Below are 20,893 nucleotides of genomic sequence, written 5' to 3' on the forward strand. Positions count from 1 at the left end.
CAGTGGTGTAAAGTAACGAATTACAAATACTCTCGTTACTGTAATTTAATAGTTTTTTTCTCAGGAATTGTACTTTTTTAAGTAGGTTAAAAACAGTGTACATTTACTGCGCTATTTTCCCTAAACCTGCCGTCGCTACATTATATATATCCTTTTTGGTAACACTTTACTTGAAGGGGTGTGCATAAGACTGACATGACACCTTCATAATCATGACATGACACGTGTCATGAATATGAAGGAGTTTTTATGCATGTTTATGACAACTGTCATTAAGTGTCATTCGCTTAATTATGTCATTTTTAATGCAATGATGACATTTCAGAGTTGTCTTTGTTATGACAACTTGACATAAACCAATACATCATAACCTGTCAGTGTCTTTGTCATGACAACTTGACATTACCAAGACAACATAACCTGTCATAAACAGACATGAAATGACATAGCAGATTAATTATCAAATTTAAAAAACTACTTAGCTTTTTGGGTTTACATTATCATATCATTGACAACAAGCGTTTTTGGCGAAAGGGATCGAATATTCAGCAACCCAAGCTTTATCAATTGTTCATCCGTATTATATCTGTTGTTTATTTGTTGGACATCAATTAAATTTTTATTGTTGAATGGTTTTGATGGTTTTTTGTATTTACTAATTCGGGGAACAGACACAGTCTCTATATGATAATATCTAGGTGAAAGAGAATTTAGAATTTAGCTGACTTTGGTGACGTGAGACAGCTAGCAGACGGTTGGTTTAGCCAGTTTGTCTGCTTCCTGACCTGGGCCCCAGTGAGTCAAGGTTTAGCTCTAAGACTATGTGCCAAATTACTAGAGAGAAGAGCAGCACCGGCCCAGGAGGGATGAATGCCATCCATCTTCAACAGGTCAGGTCTGCCCCAAAAACTTTTCCTATTGTCTATGAACCCTATGTTATTTTGCAGACACCACTTAGACAACCAGCCATTGAGTGATGATAATCTGCTAACTATTTCATCACTCCTTTTAGCAGGGAGAGGACCAGAGAAATATACGGCTTTTGACATCGTACTTGCGAGTTGACACACCTCTTTAATGTTAATTTTGGTGATCTCCGACTGGCGAAGTCGAACATCATTAGTGCCAACGTGAATAATAATCTTAGAGAATTTACGATTAGCTTTAGCCAGCACTTTTAAATTTGCTTTGATGTCAGGCGCTCTGGCTCCCGGTAAACATGTGACTATGGTGGCTGGTGTCTCTATTTTCACATTCCGTGTAATGGAATCGCCAATAACTAGGGCACTTTCAACAGGATCCTCAGTGGGTGCGTCACTGAGTGGGGAGAACCTGTTTGATGTTCTAATCGGAACGGAAGAGCGGTTTTTTGATCCGCGACTATGCTTTCTCATCGTCACCCAGCCCTGCTGCGCGGGCTCAGCCGGAACCAAACAATGAGTGTTCACTAAGCTAGTCGCATCCAAAGCAATACCTAAAGCTGTTACATTCTCACTACTCTCACATAAAGCTTGGATGCGTGTCTCTAAATCTGAAATCTTCTCCGTCAGCCTGATTAATTCCTTACATTTATCACATGTGAAGCCCTGTTCGCCAACAGAGATAGATATGCTAAACATGTAGCATGCAGTGCAAGTGACAATGACAGGAGAAGAAGACCTGGCTTACCGTATTTGTTGATGAATCCAAAACTTACCACAGTTGTCTGATGGAGTCTTTTTAATAATCCAACTCACCACAGTTGTCTAAAGAACTCAGAAAACAGGAGACCTGGATGCTGGGATGGAAAGCTACCAGGCTAGCGAAATGCTAACGTGTGGTAGTGATTTATAAAATGTTAGCATATCAATTGATAATCATTAATGAATGTTTTGTAAATGATTAGTTCATCATTAACTAACCACTTATAAATGACTTACAACTGAACGTTATTATAAAGTGTTACCAAATTTAGACAGGTAGAAGTAAGCAATGAATGTGAAGTAGCAGAAGTAGAGGTGTGGGTTGGGGAGCAGAATTTAAGAATTATAAATTATTATAACCCATGTGAAGAGTTAAGCAGAGATATTCTGGAGGGGATTAGGGGAGTGAATTATAAAAGTATGGTTTGGTGTGGAGATTTTAATGGACATAGCACATTATGGGGGAGTATCCCATCAGGTTGGATCAACATTTAATAGATAGTGATCATTTTCCTATTATATGCAAGATAGGAATTGATGTGGATGTGAATGGAATGATGTGAATGTGGATGTAGCAGGAAGAAGGCTGTTCCTTGGTGGACTGATGAGTGCAGTAAAGCAATAGCACATCATAATAAAGCACTGAAAAAGGTTAGGAAGACATATGTGTTTAATGACTTTATTGAATAAGAGGAAACAAGCAGTCGTCAGGAAAATAATTAAAGATGCAAAGAGAAATTATTGGAGACAATATTGTGATAATATAGGAGAAGAGACCGAAACTATGATGACACATTCATTTAATAACTATTTAATGATTATTAATCTATTAATGATGATGAATGTTGATTAGTTGCTGATGCAGTAATCATTAATAAATGGGTTAGTTCTCCATTAGTAATACATTAACTCATGATTATCTGTGCTTTAGTGAAGCAGGAATTAATGCAGATTAGTGCACCCGTGTTGTAAAGAGTTACCAATATTATTATTGTTTTACATAAAAACAACCGTGCAGACATACAGTGTGACTACTGACTCTAATAGCCAGCTCTTTCAATGAATCAAATCGGACTCTTTGTTGTTGTTAAAAAATGACATACGATCAATCTTAGAGAATATTTAAAGGTGCACTATGCAGCTTTTGTCCACTGGAGGGCGCCTATGCAAAACAAATGCGTAGTTTGATGACGCAAAGTGTGAGCGCAGCATCTTGGGAGATGTGTTCTTCTCATCACAGCCGGTGAAAAATAGGACTCGGGCAGAAATCATGTTCATGCATGCGGTTATTAACGTTACTGTAGTGTAAAGCAGAGCAGGACCGAGTGTTATGGACCTGAGCACGGCTGCTGGAGCGATTGTTAAACAAATACCCGCCTCGCGAATACCGGGACTTTTATTATGACGGGACGGGACTCATTTGCCGGGCGCCTGCACAGATCCGCTCTTCCGGTTATGATTTTGAGGTAATGGAGCTCTGTTTATCATATTAGATACATTTAAGTGTGTTTAAAACGATGTTATGACGTTACTCCGTGCGTTCACTTGTTCACACTGCTAAGAGTAAAGCGCTCCTGCCAAATAAAAGCCGAAACCGAGGGTAGCGCAGATATGACGCAATTGACAGGCGACTCCCTCAAACGCTATGCTGCAACGTCCCGGTCCTTAGTTAAAATAGCAATTTTCTCACAATTTACAAATAGTTGGAAACATCTGGGATATTGTAGGTACTCAACTGAACAAAATATATAACACTGGCCTAGTGGTTTTTGGATATTTTACTGCAAAAATACTACATAGTTCACCTTTAAACAAAACTGCAGCTATCCGGCATATGGATAATCTGAGATTACAACCCACCTACTGTATACAGATTTACTTGCTGTATTAAATTATACAATTACAACTACATTACCAAAAACTGCCAAACTATGCTGAATGGTGCAAACATCGGCTCTACAAACTTCACAACTGAAGTAGACTTTATTTCATTTTAGTGTTACATTACAGTCCACAGCTACACAAATCACTGAAGAACATTGTGTTTCCGGTTTAAGGCATGAACACAGAAGATATCATTTATATGCGTTCATTTAGTAGACATATAAGGCAGTAAATAGTAAACATCATACTTAAAAAAAAAACATTATGATTGTTCTGCTTGGTATTTAAGACCATAAAAATATACCAGCACAGAAATGGTTTCTCGTGAGGCCGAGCTGAGTTTGCTTTTACTGTACAATCCATTTGGTGCAGAAAGTAAATGTGGATCAAACCCAGAAATCTCAGGACAGTGTACAGATGCTTTAGACATCTAACAGTCTAAGTGATTTATTTGAAGGATTCTGTATAAAAGCTAAAACCTATCATGGAATTTATGGTTTTCAAGTCTGTTACACTCTATGAACACAACTGTGAATAATGTTCCACAAAGTTAATGCTTGCTCAATGCACAGATAATGACTATCCTATCAAGCACCATCGAGTATGAAAAGCATCAAATGTACAAAAGAATTAAAGGCATTAGAAAAATACCATCATATAACAAATGTGAAAACATGAAATATCGAGGTACATTAGAGTGAAAGAATTAAAGGAGGTCCACTTAAAGAAGCGTGGACGTTTCAAAACTCCAAAAGCTAATATAAATAATTAAAATGATTATTCATAAGTATCAGACTAGGATCTAAATGCATGGCGACCTCTGATTACATTATTACGTCAGTTTGTTCTAATAACTGAAATTAAAGTTATAGAGTTGTCCAAAGATCCTTATGATTTCTCCCATATTTAGGCTTTGTTATAATTTAAGGATGGGCGATAATTTCAAATCACATAAAACTGCAAACAAAACAACCAGAACTATTGCAATAAACTGAATTAAATGTCTCATTTCAATCATAACATCTAGCAGCCCTTTTTATGGTCAAAATGGTCAAATGTTAATTTGATTGAGGTTTTAAATGCCTATTCTCAAGCATTTCATCGATGTATAAAAGCGGTTCAATTAGTTTTAATGTGATGGTTTGTTTGGAGAATCAATTAGTAGCAAAACTTACTCGGGTATGTAAGCGTTAATTATTGGCCAACGCACTGCAAGCGTGAGGTTTCGTACCGCACATACTGTACCATTTGATCTCGGTATCACTCTAAAGAGCCAAAGGGGTGATGGAGTTACTGTGTGTTTATTTCATCAGGTCTCCTCGAACATTACAGGCAGGTAAACCGCTTTACGCTGATGCCGGCTGAGAACCTGCGGCATTATCAATCACGCTCAGACGCAATGATGCCCGAACTCAAGCTCACGTAGCCAGACATGTTTTAGTTCACACCTGCATGTTTCGGGCCTTTGCACTTTTCCAGCCAACAGGGATCTTTGGCTAATGTTGTGGCATGGTTCTGTCAAAGCTATCTGATCTTTAATTACATCCTCAAAACCCTTAGTGGGAACAAAACGTCCTTAGAACACATCCTTATGTCATTAGTAAAGTTGATGGGGGCTCTGGCACATTCATGAAAGAGAAGAACTGAGGGAAATGAATATGATAGAAGGAAGCGTTGCGCACACATATCAGCGTGGAGAACTGTACAGTGTGAAGGTAAAGGCAGTGTGTACTGGCGAGAGTCTTTCCTGTAGACCTAACGGCAGTGGAATGTAAGGACAGGAACTCTGAGGCCGCTGACGTCAGTTGTTTTTGCAGGGCGTGTGTGATACGGAGCGTGAGCGCGTTAGAGGACTGTGGCGCGTCTCCTTACTCGTCACGCGGCCCGAGGTCCGTGTCTTTCCCTGCTCCTCCCTCATGAACAGATCCATCATCAGGATCTTCTCCTTATGGATCTGTAAGCTGATGTCTTTGGGAATATCTGGGATGATCCAGTCCACAACATCACTCATCAACATCACCACATTCTGCACAAATAAACCACAAAGTTCACCATGTAGCATTCATTTAAGAATTTAAGTGTTCTGTCTGATTAGAGCGACTAATTATTTTCCCTTTGGGAATCATTCAAGACAGATGAGCCTTTTACGGAAGAGGATTAGGGCCAAGCAAAAAAAAAAAAAGCATCTCGAGATTAAAGTCATTATAATGTGAGATTAAACTCGTTAAATTTCAAGAAAAAAGTCTAAATAAAATCTTGAGAATAAACTCATTAAATATTGAGAATAAAGTCGTTCTGTTTCGAGAAAAAAATCTTTATATTTTGAGAAAAAAAGTCGAGATACAATCTCGAGAATAAACTCATTAAATATTGAGAATAAAATCGTTGTGTTTCGAGAAAAATCTCGTTATATTTCGAGAAAAAAAGTCAAAATAAAATCTTGAGAATAAACTCATTAAATATTGAGAATAAAGTCGTTGTATTTCGAGAAAAAAAGTCGAAATAAAATCTTGAGAATAACGCATTCGATCAGTGTTCATTGCATAACATACTGATAGAGGACATTAATATAATTTTGTCATAATTAGCTAAAGTTGATAGTATTTCTTTGTTACTGAAAGAAAGTCTGAAATATAGCTTGACTAAGGCCCCGTCCACACGAAGCCAGCGCTTTCCCAATCCGATCTTTATTTTTCCTAATTTCAAGAAATATCTGCGTCCACACAAGATTGAGAAAACTGACTAAAACGATGTAGTTTGCATGCCAGGCCAGTGTGTGGCGCTGTAATTCTCCCACAGAAATACACTAAAAACGGAGAAGAAGAGTTGTGGCTAGAAGGGGTATAGCAGAGGTCGGAGGTGAGGCAAAATATCACGATAAAATAACAATAAATACATTTGCTACTTAACAGATGTGTTTTATTAACGCCTACACCGACCCCGACCCTAAACACACCCTTACAGTACTGCAGATACGGTCATTAAATGAGGCGATATTGATGAGCGCATGCCCAGTGCCAGAGCTTTATCCCGTAACTCTTCACCATCCTGGACGTAGTGTGATGACATCACCGTTTCAGAAAATATACGGATTCGCTGTACACACGAAAACGGAAGATGATCGTTTTCAGATTTATCCGCTTTGGGACCCGGTTTCGAAAAATATCGGATGCAAGCTTCTAAAACGCCGGGTCCGTGTGGACGAAACGCTGAAACGGTACAAAATGTATACGTATACAGCTAAACGCGTCTCCGTGTGGACGGGGCCAGAGTGATCCAACTCTGCCATGTCCTCTATCAGTATGATATGCAATGAACACTGATCGAATGCGTTATTCTCAAGATTTTATTTCGACTTTTTTTCTCGAAATATAACAAGATTTTTCTCGAAACAGAACGACTTTATTCTCGATATTTAATGAGTTTATTCTCGAGATTATATCTCGACTTTTTTTCTCGAAATATAATGAGTTTTATCTCGCATTATAATGACTTTAATCTCGAGATGCTTTTTTTTTTTTTTGCTTGGCCCTAATCCTCTTCCGTAGCCTTTAGATATTAGACACTCACCTGAAAGACAATGACAAATGCTAGTCTGGCTGCCAACACCGCCCAGAACTCCTTCGAGATCTCGTATGGTGTCGGAGACCACGGAGGCTCTCTGTAGTCTTTATACCTGGAGGAGAACATCATTAAACATGTGTGGAGAGTTAATGGAGCTGTTCTAATCGTGATCACTCCGTACCTGCAGATGTCCACAAGGAAGCCCAGGTGGAACGGCTCCACTGGGGCGGTGCCGTTCTGGAAGTGACTGACATTAAAGTAAGACAGCGTGTGGTTGACAAAGCCGTGCATCGAGCCGTCTGGACTGTACATGTACTGATAGACCAGCCGTGGAATGAAGTCTGAAGTGAAGGAGATCACAAACGCCTGCAGGAAAGATGACGGGTCAGAAGAAGTTCTTGACACGTAATTGCACAAAGGGGGCGTAATAATGAAAGAAGAAAAAGGCAGTATATGCGCAGTGAAATGTCAAAATAACTCGAGTATCATACACTAGAGTTGTGTGGGTGGGGGTAAACTGAGCATGACCTGCTGTGATGTGTGATGGATCTGCCTGAAGTGTACATGTTCAGTAGACTCACTCCCTCGGTCAAAATCAAGGGGTTGATGGACTGTCCAAATTAACTTCCCTCGACCACCTGATGAAGTTGGATGCACTTTGGATTGGGTGTTTTGGATTCCCCCGAGGGGAAGTGCTCAGGGAAGTTTGTGAGTTTGGAGTTAAACGCAGCCCTAGAAACCAGACTCCAGATTGGTGAGTTGGAGCCGGTTGGAGGTAAAATCTCCAGGAGTGGTGTTTGAGACCACCGCTGTAAAGACTCCTGCCTGACGGACTATAGCCATATTTGGGTTGTAATTGTTTCTCATAGGGACATAAGGTGACTTCAACATTTACAGGGGTTAGTCTGTGATTTTATTGCCGTCTGAATCCAGAATGTTACAGCTTTTCTCCTCATAAACATTTCTAGGCGAATTACAATCAAACGCCAAGGTCAGGAGGTGATTTAATGCTGTCTAAATCATGACATCCTTTTGAAATGCAAGAAAACTATTTCAAACCATAGTTAAATAATAAAATAATACATATGATCATACACCGACCAGGCATAACATTATGACCAAATATTGTGTTGGTCGGTCCCCTGACCCGTCGAGGCATGGACTCCACTAGACCTCTGAAGGTGTGCTATGGTATATGGCACCAAAATGTTAGTAGCAGATCCTTTAAGTCCTGTAAGTTGTGAGGTGGGGCCTCCATGGATTGGAATTGTTTGTTCAGCACAGATACACACACACCCGGCCATCCATGTGATGTAAAAGAACACGTGATTCCTCAGACCAGGCCACCTTCTTCCATTGCTCCGTGGTCCAGTTCTGATGCTCACGTGCCACTGTTGGTGCTTTCGGCGGGGTCAGGGGTCAGAGGTCCCCCTGACTGGTCCATACGCCTCAAACTGAGCTGCTCTGTGTATTCTGACAGCTTTCTATCAGAACCAGCATTAACTTCTGGAGCAGTTTGAGCTCCAGTAGCTCGTCTGTTTGATCGGACCCCACGGGCCAGCCTTCGCTCCCCACGGTCATCAATGAGCCTTGGCCGCCCATGACCCTGTGGCCGGTTCTCCACTGGTCCTTCCTTGGAGCACTTTTGATAGATACTGACCACTGCAGACCGGGAACAGCCCACAAGAGCTGCAGTTTTGGAGATGCTCTGACCCAGTCGTCTAGCCGTCACAATCTGGCCAAACTCGCTCAAATCCTTACGCTTGCCCATTTCTCCTGCTTCACACACATCAACTCTGAGGACTAAATGTTCACTTGCTGTCTAATATATCCCACCCACTAACAGGAGCCGTGATGGAGAGATCATCAGTGTTATTCACCTCACCTGTCAGTGCTCATAATGTTATGCCTGATCGGTGTATTTTCCCAGTTCAATTAAACATGAATTTATCAATTGTCCAAGAAATAATTTTACATGATCAGTGCAATTTCACAGATTTATTTTTACAGGCGTCCCCATGAGGAACAGTTATCGTCTGAATAGAGATTACTGGCTGAGACATTATCAAGTTGGGTTCGACATGTGAATTTGCAGTGCCGACCAATAGAAGTAATTCAAGCGCCATCTAGCAGACACGTCTTTATAACGGCACTGTTCAAGAATATAAAGTGCTGCAGAAAAAGAGGTGTGATATCCCCATTCACAGGTACATGAGATTCGCTAGCATTAGAAGGATCACAGACACACTTACATTGACAATAACTGCAACTTTTGCGACTCCTCTGAGAATATTATACCAGATTCCTGTAAAGACATCATGAAGAACACCATCAGTTTATCTTTGAGGCGAACCTCTTATAATACACCCAATGGAGTTATTGATATTATGTAAAGATTTGCAGGACTAGTCCAGCTCTACAATATAATCTATATTCTATAAATATTCCATTCGGTTTTTTTTTTTCCAAACTGGAGGTCAAGTTCCAATGGTAATGAGATGACACAGATGACAGAACAGTTTAATTATATGATTGTGAGAGGTGAGTGTGTAAATACAGACCGATGTCTTTGCCTCTGGCTGCATCTGGTCTTCTGAGTTCTGCCACAAACTTCTTGGCATCCAGACGTATCTCAATGATGTTGTTGAGGAGGGCGAACAGGGGCGCCAGCGGGAAAGATGCCACAAACAGAGTCACAAAGCCAAACTGGATTACTGCAGGAACGGAACAGCAATAATTACAGCAGCGACACCAGAAACAAGCCTTCCTCACACTGAAGCTTCATCACAAGCTCACGAGACCCGTACCAGTTCTTCATAAGGATTGAGAAAAGAACCGCACCATTCTGATCCAAAGAGAAGTGGTGAAGAGTGCATGTGGTCTGATACTCACTCATCTCCATGTACTCGGGCGTGAGGCCAGCAAAGGGCTCCAGGAAATAATCCGTCTCGTAACGCTGCAACTTCTTCTCATATTCCTCTTCCTGGAAAGAGCGCCTCTTGGATTTAATGTATCTGATCAGCTTCTTCAGTTTACTGCAATAAAGCAAACAGGACCCGAACCACAGCACCCAAACGTTCAGCATGTCCGTAAAGCCGTGATGTTACAGTGTGTGTGTTAGCGTGGTACTCACGGCACGCCGATCTCAAACAGGTTGTTCTGGATGAGCTGTTTTCCCAGCATCGTGATGCTGAGCTGAATGCAGAGCTCCATGAGGCAGCCGCCGTGAGCGCACTGATCAAACACAGCAAAGTCACTCACCCGCCGCAATCAAACTCATCACACAACTGATGGGTCATGATCTATACCTCCTCCATGCGATAGGACTCAAACACGTAGAGATAACTGCCTGGACGCCCGCCGAGTCTGTGCGGAAACACGGCAGTCAGAGTCTGGCTCATACGCAGCACAAGTCTTTAATAATCCATAAATCAGCAGACGGAAGCACATGCAGCTCGCCTCATCATGTCAAAAAGACCGTGAGATAAACTGCTCTGGAGATTACGGAGGCTTGTTTCTGCCACGGAATAAAACAATAGTACGGTAATTGCAACTTTTTATCTCACAGTTCTGACTATTTCTTTGCAATTTACAACTTACAATTCTAACTTAATACTCAATATCAAGTTTATACAAATCTGACATTTGTCTTGAAATTCCAAGTTCATCTCTCGTAATTCCGATTTAATTTCTCACAATTCGGTCTTTTTTTCTTTCAATTGTGACTATTTCTCACAATTAAATTTGTTCTAGTTTATAGCTTATACTTATGACTTTATTTCTCACAATTCTTAATTTTATATCTAGCAATTTACTTCTTTCTCACAGATCCAAAATAATAGCTTAAAACGGACTTTTTCACACAATTCTAAGTTTATATCTAGCAATTATGACTCAATTTCTTACCGTTCTTCTGACATTTTTCTTACAATTCTGACTTTATTTCTCACAAATCTGACTTTATATCTAGCAAACAATTTTTACTTTTTTTCTAGCAATTCCAAATTTATATCCCACAATTCTGACTTTATTTCTCACAATTCTGACTTTTTTCCCCTCACAGTTCCAAGTTTGTCTCACATTTAATTAGTTCTAGTTTCTAGCTTGCACTGGCAGCAGACCTGTAGGTGGCACTTTTAAGGTCATGGATTCAAAGCTACTCTGCAACCTCCTTGTTTTTTTTTTGTTTTTTTTAAAAAAAATGATCATTTAAAATAGTTCAGAAATGCACAAAGAGATCATTTATTGATGGGACTTCCTATCTAGATTGGGAACAGGACATGTGGATTTGCTTCATGTTTTAGCTGAGTTGAATGTCGGACGACCCCTTTGGCTCACTGTAAGGAGCTATCTGAGTAACAGAGAGCAAAAGGTGAAGTGGGCCACTTGTGTGTCTAACTCTTATTTAATTCCAGCTGGTGTTCCTCGGGGGGACTTCTATCACCCCTGCGTTTTGTCATCTGCATAAACAGCTTGGATTCACGTCTGCCTCCTTCGATAATTCCTGAAATATGCCGATGATCTAACAATCACTGAGCACGGATCTCTTCCTGGGCTAAACCAGAAGCCCTTGGATTCAGTGTCGGAGTGGGGACAGGAATTTACCTTGGCAATGAATGAAGCTAAGACAGTGGACATCAGTGCTAGGAATGAGCAGAACATTCCCTGTCCTTCTTGCCCTGTTATTTCCGGACATGTGATTAGTAGAGTTTTATCCTTTAAACTGCTTGGAGTCCATATCTCGTCCGATCTGTCATGGGATGCCCACATTAAGTACATGATCTTCAAAATACGTCCTAGAATCTATTATCTTTGTGTTGCTAAAAAAGCTGGTCTACCAAGTGATGTTTAAACACAAATATATTTGACTTTGATACAGCCAGTTGACGAGTCCAGTATGGGGTGGATTACCGAAACATCTCTCTGATGAGTTCGAGAGGGATCAAAACGTTCCTGTCGGATAATAGGTATTACGACTTCAACCCTTCCATCATATCTCTCAGAAGTTAATGATAATATAATGTTAGAATGATGTGATTTTTGGGGGATTTTCAGCTTGTTTTAAACTCGGTGTGTAATGGTTGTTTCTGAGAATGTGTTATGTTTGACACATTTCAGGGTTTTGTGCTGTAATATCCTGCCTTGTCAAGCCGTAAACAAACCTAAACCTAAACTTACTTTATTTCTTTATCTCTCAATTCTGACTTAATTTCTAACAATTTAGACTTTTTTTCTTGCAATTCCAAGTTTATATTTCCAATTCTGACTTTTGCTTGAAATTACAAATGTATATATAAACTCTGTATAAACTCAGAATTATAAGATATTAAATGGGAATTGCAAGAAAAAAGTCCGAATTCTGAGATAAAAGTTGCAATGACCTTTTTATTTGTATTTTGTGGCGGAAACAAGCGGCCATAGGATATCGAATACCCACCTGCCTCTGAAAAATGCGATGTATATGATGGGAGTGAACGCATTCACGAACTTCAGGATGAAGGTTTTGAAGATCAACCTTTCTTCAAAGCTCTTGTCTGTTTTAGGAACCTCTGAGAAGACCAATACACAGATGATAAGACAGAGACACACATGACCAACAGAGGTCAAATGCCAAAGATCAACAGCACTCAGCACAAAGCGACTGACCGAGGACGGTGAGCCAGCGTGCCACGGCCCCGTACACTTCATCCAGGATGAGGATGACCACCAGGTTGATGATGGCCGCTGTGGTCTTAACCGTCAGCCTGACGTTGGAGCGGGTCATGGGGTTTGAGCTCATAGCCAGAGCGGCTTTGGTGGAGATCCGGTATAATATCACACCGAACACAATAGCAAACGTCACACCGATCTGTAAAACAGTGAGGATGCACTTCATTCAGCGTGTTTTTAAGACCATGCATCTGTTTTAGTTGTTGCTTTGAGTCTCACAGGATGAAACCATATTAATGCCAAACAATAATATAAGAGCACGCTTTATTAAATTAAAACAATCTTCTGCTTTTGATTATGTGTCAATTCCAATATCATAAACATAAATGATTGTATGAGAGCCACTGACAGATGAATCCTTCAGTAATGTAATTCCTTTAGCATTGCAATCCTGCATACGTGTTATATCATATCTCTATAATAGTATTGTTTTAGTTTTTATTGCAGTTTTATCAATGTAATCTTTTTTTAATTTTAATTGAACTTTTAGCCATTTCTGCAGTTCTTTTGTCATTTTATTAGTATATTTTTTTCAGTTTCAGTTGTAGTTTTTATTAAATGTTATAATTAGCTCTGGTAAAGGATATTAATGAAACGGTCAGCAGGGTGTGCGAGACTCTTCGTGTAGCTGCCCATCAGATTGTGTTGAGAAGCTGGAGGCGTCTTGGCCCAGTCCTCGCTATACTGAACTATTTCTGTTCATGTGTATTTTTGGGATGTCTCAAAAGCTTCAGTGTTTGACCATAAGGTCATGATTCTGGGCCAGTGTTTTGCTTGTCTTGCCATATGTTGTGAGTTTGAGATAACAGCAGATGCCTGGACATTCTGCTGGAGAACTTATGACTACACGCTGGGAATCAAACCTGCCAAGTTTGCCCTTTCCACCAGCCTAAAACAAACTGTGTGACATATTTGAGGATAAGAACACAACTGTATATAGGAATATAGGAATACTTATCAAAGACTTTCAATAGACAGCTGGAACCTCATTTAAAGCAAACTAGTTGGAAGACTATCTGAAATCTGGATCATCTCATACACAATAATGTGTGTAAGACTCGAGAATAAACAGTTTACAATGTTGAAAAATAAATTAAGATCCCGGTTTCAGTGGGCAACAATAAGTGACCACACTAACATTCAAATGTTTTTGAAAAAGTATTTTATGCTGACCAAGTTTTTTATTAAGTGATTTATTAAAAATACAGTAAAAACTCACACCTTAATATTTAACGATACTAGTAGTACCAAAGCACTATTTGTGTACATTATCCCTTACATAAACCCCTTTAGAGTGATGCAAGACCCCTCCGCTTCCTGATCACTCTGTCGGGGTTTAATCTGCGATAACTACCGGTTGGGTGGACATTAGCCCTTACGTGTTGCATTGTACCTTGAGGATTAAAATTAGAGACAATTACTTGACTAATTTTTCCTTTAACTCAACAGCAAATATGACCAGAATATATTTAAATTGTAACTGTTTTGCATGCATGTAAAGAGAAACTAGGATAACTTAAGCATCACATTTATGAAAAGATGATTAATAATTACTTAATACTATCAGTACTACTACTACACAGGTTAGAACATCATCTACAATATTGATAATGCATGTCACTTAAGAGCAGCGCATACGCATTATAAGTTAACCCAGAGATCGATCCGCCGTATTGGATCTGATCCAGCAACATCACCGAGCTACAGGCTGCAGAGAGCGGTGTCTCCAAGAATCAGCGAGTATAAAAGGGTGCCTGAGTTAGACATCATCAGCTCTTTTGTCTTCAGGATACGCTTGTTTGTAAGCACGTGTAAGATCGCGTTCGAATGGACGCATTCACAGTAAGAATTTTCTCCTTGATGCTTTGATCTCAAACTCTGACCATGTCGGTCTGCCGATGAGTAGTCGTAGATAAGTTTACTGAGCTGGGGTCTTAAACAGCAGCTTTCAGGAGATATGTCCCTCTCTGGGGGTCCGTGAGGGCTGAAGGCTACCCCTTAGGGGTGAACAGAGTTATGTAGGGCAGTTTAGATTCCCTATACTTCATTTACCTGCCTCCCCAAATCATTCTGGTTTTTGGATGAGTGCTCTATTATAGCCCTGGTTCAGCAATATTAATAAGTATGCGAAGTTCACCTGTTGGGAATCAGGCACCTCCTTCTCTGGCACATACTGTGGACTGATGCTAAATGAATGAAAAGATGAAGTGCTAGCTATAGCAGGTCTTAGGTATAAAGCCTGGACTCAAGGCAGGGTATGAGCGGCTCTTCTTCAGATACATTGGGGTCTTCAAGAAGTGTCTATTCCTTCCCTGGCTGATGAGAGTTATCTGACAAACGGCATTATGTCCTGCTCTCAGTTGGCTCCCTTTCCTGAGTATGAGTTCCCATATCTAAACGAACTAACGCGAACGCAGATATAGTTTCAATCAGAATAGGACACCTGATAGTCTGAAAAAATAATACCTAATTTGGAAAAAAATAATACCTCTGAGACCACATTTAACACTTTTAATGGCCTTAAATTTGACAATTTTGATTTATCACTTTTTAATACTTTTTAAAACCCCGTGGACACCCTGGTATCTGCATCACCTTCACTATTTCTCTCTGAAATGATGATCGTGTTGGAGAGTACTCTGTGTATCCTTATTTTTATTTTTTTACAACACCGGTAAAGATCGTTTATTCCAGCGCGAGTGCAGACAGGGTTGCCAAGTTTTTACAACAAAACCCGCCAACTACTAGCCCTAAACAATAGCTTCTCAGGAGGGTTCTCTGGAAAAAAATGGCTTTTGGGGGTAAAATGTGTGTTATGTTGGCAAGGTTGCTGCTAAAATTGGCATTCCTGGGTCTATATATCACATAATTGTGATTGTTTCACCCCGAGGAAAAAAAAGCAGACTTGGTAACACAGTGCCGTTGAGTTCTGTTGACATTTGACAACTAACATTATGCGTCGCTCCGTTGCTCTGATTGGTTGTCGGTCTGTCCAATCGAGGTCTTTCCTGGTTGGGTTGAAACACGCCCCATAATCACAGCCCAATGAGCATCAGACTCATATTCTGACTAGAGCTGAGGATGACCAGGTCAGGCTAAGTACACCCATTACTCATCTGGTTAATTTGTCAGTAAAACAATGTTATTTCCCGAATGCTTGGAAGTCAGCAGTAATAACACAGATTTTAAAGTTATTATTAATGGTGATCCTACTAATGTAACCAGTTATAGAATTCGTATTACTTACAAAGCACTAAATAGTTTAGCTCCCCGGTACTTAAGCGAGCTCTTAACACATTATACTCCATCACGTCTATTGCGGTCTCTAAACTCTGGCCAGTTGATCATACCTAGAATATCTAAATCAACTGCAGGCGGTCGATCATTTTCCTATTTAGCTCCTAAACTCTGGAATAGTCTTCCTAGCATTGTTCGGGAAGCAGACACACTCTGTCAGTTTAAATCTAGACTAAAAACACATCTCTTTACTATGGCATACACACAGAACATTTTTAACTTTCATTATTCAATTCAATTGACTGATTGTTAGGCTGCATTATCTAGGTCAGCCGGAACCGGGAACACTTCCCATAACACCTGATGTACTCGTTACATCATAAAAAGAGTGGCATCTACGCTAATGTTAGTCTCTCTGTTTATCCCGAGGTTTACTGCAGTCGGCATAGATGGACAAATACTTTAAATATTCCGATTTAATATGATTTCTGACCTGTAATTTTGCCAGGATCATAATCACACACTGTTTGTTCGTCGGCCAGAGGAGAACTGGCACCTCGTTTGAGCCTGGTTTCTCCCAAGGTTTTTTCTCCATTCGGTCTCCTGATGGAGTTTTGGTTCCTCGCCACTGTCGCCTTTGGCTTTTGGCTTCTCAGTTTAGATATTCTACTATATTACCGATCTGCCCTCATTGACCCCACATAAGACCTGAACTGAGCTGGAAGGTGCGGCTGTACAGCCAACACAAATTTTGTTGCATTTTTTTCCTGTTATCAATGTAAAGCTACTTTTGAAATAATCTGTATTGTAAAAAGCGCTATATAAATAAAGGTGAAGTCTTCTCAAATACTGCTGAAATGTGCCTGGCATGGCTTGGGCTATGTTGGGTATTTTCCCATTGGAGCTGTGCTCTTGGGGCCGTATGGGGCTGAGGCCAGTCTTGTAATGTAGAGGCCTGTCCCTCTGATGTAGAGCAGAGAAGCTTGGAGATCTTTCCTAGTATCAGGGTGTATCGGCTTAGTGAGCAGCACCACTATCTGACCCACTGCAGCTGGGTAATCCGTAGTCAATGAATGCTATGCTCACTATGTTTGTCCATATTCACAGCCTAGTGAGGCAGGCATTCCCTCAGTATGGTGTAGTGGGTATTGGTTTCCTATAGCGTCAATACCAAGAAGCAGCGTCGCGGTTTCACTTTTAAAGGAACATCTCAAGTTACGACTGAGACCGTGGCACGAAGGGGAATGGTTTCCTTTAGGAAAAAGAGTTGATGACGTGTATCTCAGGCGCCCTTTAATAATCACTGGCGCTTCATATTACATCACGGACTAACATCTGCCAATGATTATTGACGTGTGTTGACCGCTTCACACTGATGATAGCGTCAATACTAAGATGGCGTATCGATCCTCTTTTCAGGGAACCAGGGTTACAGTCATAACTGTATGTTTTTAACACTGTAATTATATTACTGTCATATTACTAAATCCAAGTCTTAATTCCTGAAACTGTTGAATGCTAGTATATATAGTAAATGCCCAGTGAACAGATGTACATGATGCATGGTGCCCACTACCACAGATGTGTTTTTCGTAAACAGCAACAGACACATTAATAATACCCAGTGTTCCTTAGATCTTATTCTTATTAAAAAGTGTATTTTACCTGTCTGGATCTCCTGGAATAAAAGACAGAAGCTGATATTCCTGAGGCAGTTGATGCTTCAGCACTTTCGTCAGCCATGTTGAATTTATGTTGTCATAAATAAAGAACACAACGACATATAAAGAGGACAGTCATATAGAGCGATGGATAAGGGTCAAAGGTCATCACCCGTGGTGGTTTGGATGGTTAAAATGGTTGGTAAAGATCTCTAGTGGACACCATGCATCAGAGGGTTACAATTCATCACCTGTATTTATGACTAAATACTCATATTCACATGCGGGGTTGAATATGAATATTGATGGGGTAACACTTTACATTAAGGCTTCATTTATTGGCATTAGCACAATTAACAATGATTTTACAGCATTTATTCATCTTTCAACATGTACTAAAACTAAATTAATTTTTTTTATCAAACATTAAGTCAGCATTAGTGAATGAACACAACTCTATTAATAACATGAAGGTTAAGAAATGCTGTTAGCTAATGCATGAACTAATGTTAACAAATAAGACTTTATGGTAAAGTGTTCCCCAGAGGCGTGGATGTGTGGATTCATCTGAAACATAAGGCTTACCATTAAGAGCATCATGATGAGGTTTGTCATGTACGCGGGGAAGCGGTCCTTACATGTCAGCTTCTCTTTCTCTGGCTAAAGAAGAAAACATGAAGAGATGTCAGGAAGAGCACAAACTAAAGCAGCTTCTTCCTCTGAGCTTCTGTCTGGTTTACCAGCACTAATGCCTACACAATCTTACATCAAGACACATTTACTGGAGAAGCACAATTACTGATGATAGGAAGCCTTCTTTTATGAATCAATATTAAAAATGTTTAAGTTTAAAACAATATTTTCCAATCGGGTCAGAAAAATAAACTTAATTCAAAGGGAAACTAGTTTTTTCTGGTACCACTGGCAGATATTTGCTCTTGATTAAAGTAAAAACTCACTTCATTTTGAGACAGATTTCATAAAACAAGACTAAATATATTCAGTCATTTCTCTTCTCCAGTAAATGTGTCTTGATTTGAAAATGTTTCAATACACCAAGTACTTTCCTGTTTACTCTCTTTATCTCTCATAATCATGTGTTCAATCCCTCGCTCACAGATACAGCTTTTAGGGAATGGCAAGGAATTCTCATTATGGAAGATTTGTATATTAATAATGCATATTCAAAAAATCAATAAAAATAATGCATATTCAGCAAGAGATTTGACCTTCCCGCTTCTCATTTCTTCAGATAAGTCAGGAACTATGTGAGTTTATTATTACACACTTAATCATGGGCGTAGATTACGCGGGGGACGGGGGGGACGTGTCCCCCGCACTTTTAATAAAATGTATTTTCGTACCCCGCACTTTTACTGGGTCACAGCGATCCTAGTCGACCCGCTCCGAGCGGGATTCGAACCGGCGTTACCTGCGCGGCGCCAAACACATCTTTCTCTAACCGCGCGCCTCTTAAAGTCACGGGCAAGTGTATTCACATGGAAACTGAAAGCTGAGTTTATCCTCATTACTCCAGACTTCAATAACACGTGATCCTTCACTAATCATTCTCATATGAGGATTTCATAATCAACACACATTTATGATTATTATCATAAACATGTTGAAAACAGTGCTGCCTAAAAATGTTGTGGAAACTACGATACATTTAATTTTTTCAGGATTCTTTGATGAATAGAAAGTTCAATGGACAGCAATTATTTGCATTTATTTAATAAATTATCTTATGTAATATTAAAAATATCACTTATGATCAATTTAATGCATGTCTGATAAATAATAATTTCTCTCTTTTTTAATTTTACCACAAAGGTTTGAATGGTGTGGTGGTTTCCACAAAAATGAAGCCGCACCATGAGCAGCAACACTTTTCAACACTGATAATAATCATAAATGTGTTGAGCATCACATCCTAATATGAGAATGATCAGAGACACTGAAGACTGGAGTAATGATGATTAATTCTTAATGATGATGAACAAAAACTGTTATTACACCATTTCTGTCCCCCTCTCTTCTGAAAAGATGTCTACGCCCCTGCTCATAACCATGTGTTCAATCCCTCGCTCACAGATACAGCTTTTAGGGAATGGCAAGGAATTCTCATTATGGAAGATTTGTATATTAATAATGCATATCCAGCAAGAGATTTGACCTTCCCTCTTCTCATGTCTTCAGATATCTTCAGGTCAGGAACCATGTTCATTTATTATTACACACGGAAATGTTGAAAAATGTGAACAATGTATTTTCTAACTCTCCAAATGCTAAGGGCCTAACATCACTATTTGTAAATGCTGTTAAAGATAAAAAATAATAGCTAAGAAAGTTATCTTGCTTTTGTGGAAGAAGAACACTAGACCCCTGTTTTCTGACCGGCTAACTGGACTCACTTCCACATTACATCTGGAAGGAATTAGACACTCCATTTCCGGGAATTCTTCTAAATCTGACCGAATGTGGGAACCAGTTTAGACTTTTTTGTCAAACCAGAAGGACTAATTATTCATTTATTTCAGATCTGCAACGCTCCCTTTCTGCCATTATTGTGATAATACTGTGTAGCAGAAGTTGGCTTTATATATCGTCACCCTTTTTTTGTATTATTTTTGATAACATTTTCCATATTGCACAGATTTCTGTTATAAAGCCTCGATGTCGGTTTTTGATGTTTTGAGACCCTTCAGATAACAGAAGTCTGTGCAGTAAGATACCTGGCGTCGCCAACACTAAAACTCTCGGATGTGAGAGATTGGCAAGGCCAGATATCTTATTTTAGTCCAGTAATCGATGGCTATAAAGCCATTTAATTTAATTCATTTTGGCAGAACATTCTGTTTCAGAGCAGCTTCACAGAAATACTAGAGCAGCACAAACATATTCAATACAAAATCACCTTCTGGGACTGGTGATCCTTCCTCAGAGATTTCTGCATCACTCTGAACTCATATTCGGCTCGCGGGTGATCCTGACATGAACAAACGACAACAGATATGACCAGAGAGAGAGAGAGAGAGAGAGAGAGAGAGAGAGAGAGAGAGAGAGAGAGAGAGACAGAGAGAGAGAGAGAGAGAGAGAGAGAGAGAGAGAGAGAGAGAGAGAGAGAGAGAGAGAGAGAGAGAGAGAGAGAGAGAG

The 20,893-nt window shown here is 39.8% G+C and overlaps 1 protein-coding gene across 1 annotated transcript in view; it reads right to left on the reverse strand.

The window, feature by feature from the left end:
- Window positions 1-3,886: 3,886 nt before the first annotated feature.
- LOC137064736 (anoctamin-1) overlaps window positions 3,887-20,893 on the reverse strand; it is a 54,539-nt gene continuing 37,532 nt past the window's right edge. Inside the window, exons 14-25 of the mRNA XM_067436227.1 lie at window positions 20,655-20,726; window positions 18,323-18,397; window positions 12,777-12,978; window positions 12,568-12,679; window positions 10,439-10,496; window positions 10,264-10,364; window positions 10,023-10,165; window positions 9,692-9,844; window positions 9,383-9,435; window positions 7,312-7,496; window positions 7,137-7,242; window positions 3,887-5,592 (exon numbers count right to left, since the gene is read on the reverse strand). Coding sequence (XP_067292328.1) covers window positions 5,368-5,592; window positions 7,137-7,242; window positions 7,312-7,496; window positions 9,383-9,435; window positions 9,692-9,844; window positions 10,023-10,165; window positions 10,264-10,364; window positions 10,439-10,496; window positions 12,568-12,679; window positions 12,777-12,978; window positions 18,323-18,397; window positions 20,655-20,726 — 1,485 coding nt within the window. The 3' untranslated portion in view covers window positions 3,887-5,367. The remainder of the gene's footprint in view (window positions 5,593-7,136; window positions 7,243-7,311; window positions 7,497-9,382; window positions 9,436-9,691; window positions 9,845-10,022; window positions 10,166-10,263; window positions 10,365-10,438; window positions 10,497-12,567; window positions 12,680-12,776; window positions 12,979-18,322; window positions 18,398-20,654; window positions 20,727-20,893) is intronic.

Source organism: Pseudorasbora parva, chromosome 25 (genome assembly GCF_024679245.1).
Source record: "Pseudorasbora parva isolate DD20220531a chromosome 25, ASM2467924v1, whole genome shotgun sequence".
Taxonomy (NCBI): Eukaryota; Metazoa; Chordata; class Actinopteri; order Cypriniformes; family Gobionidae; genus Pseudorasbora; species Pseudorasbora parva.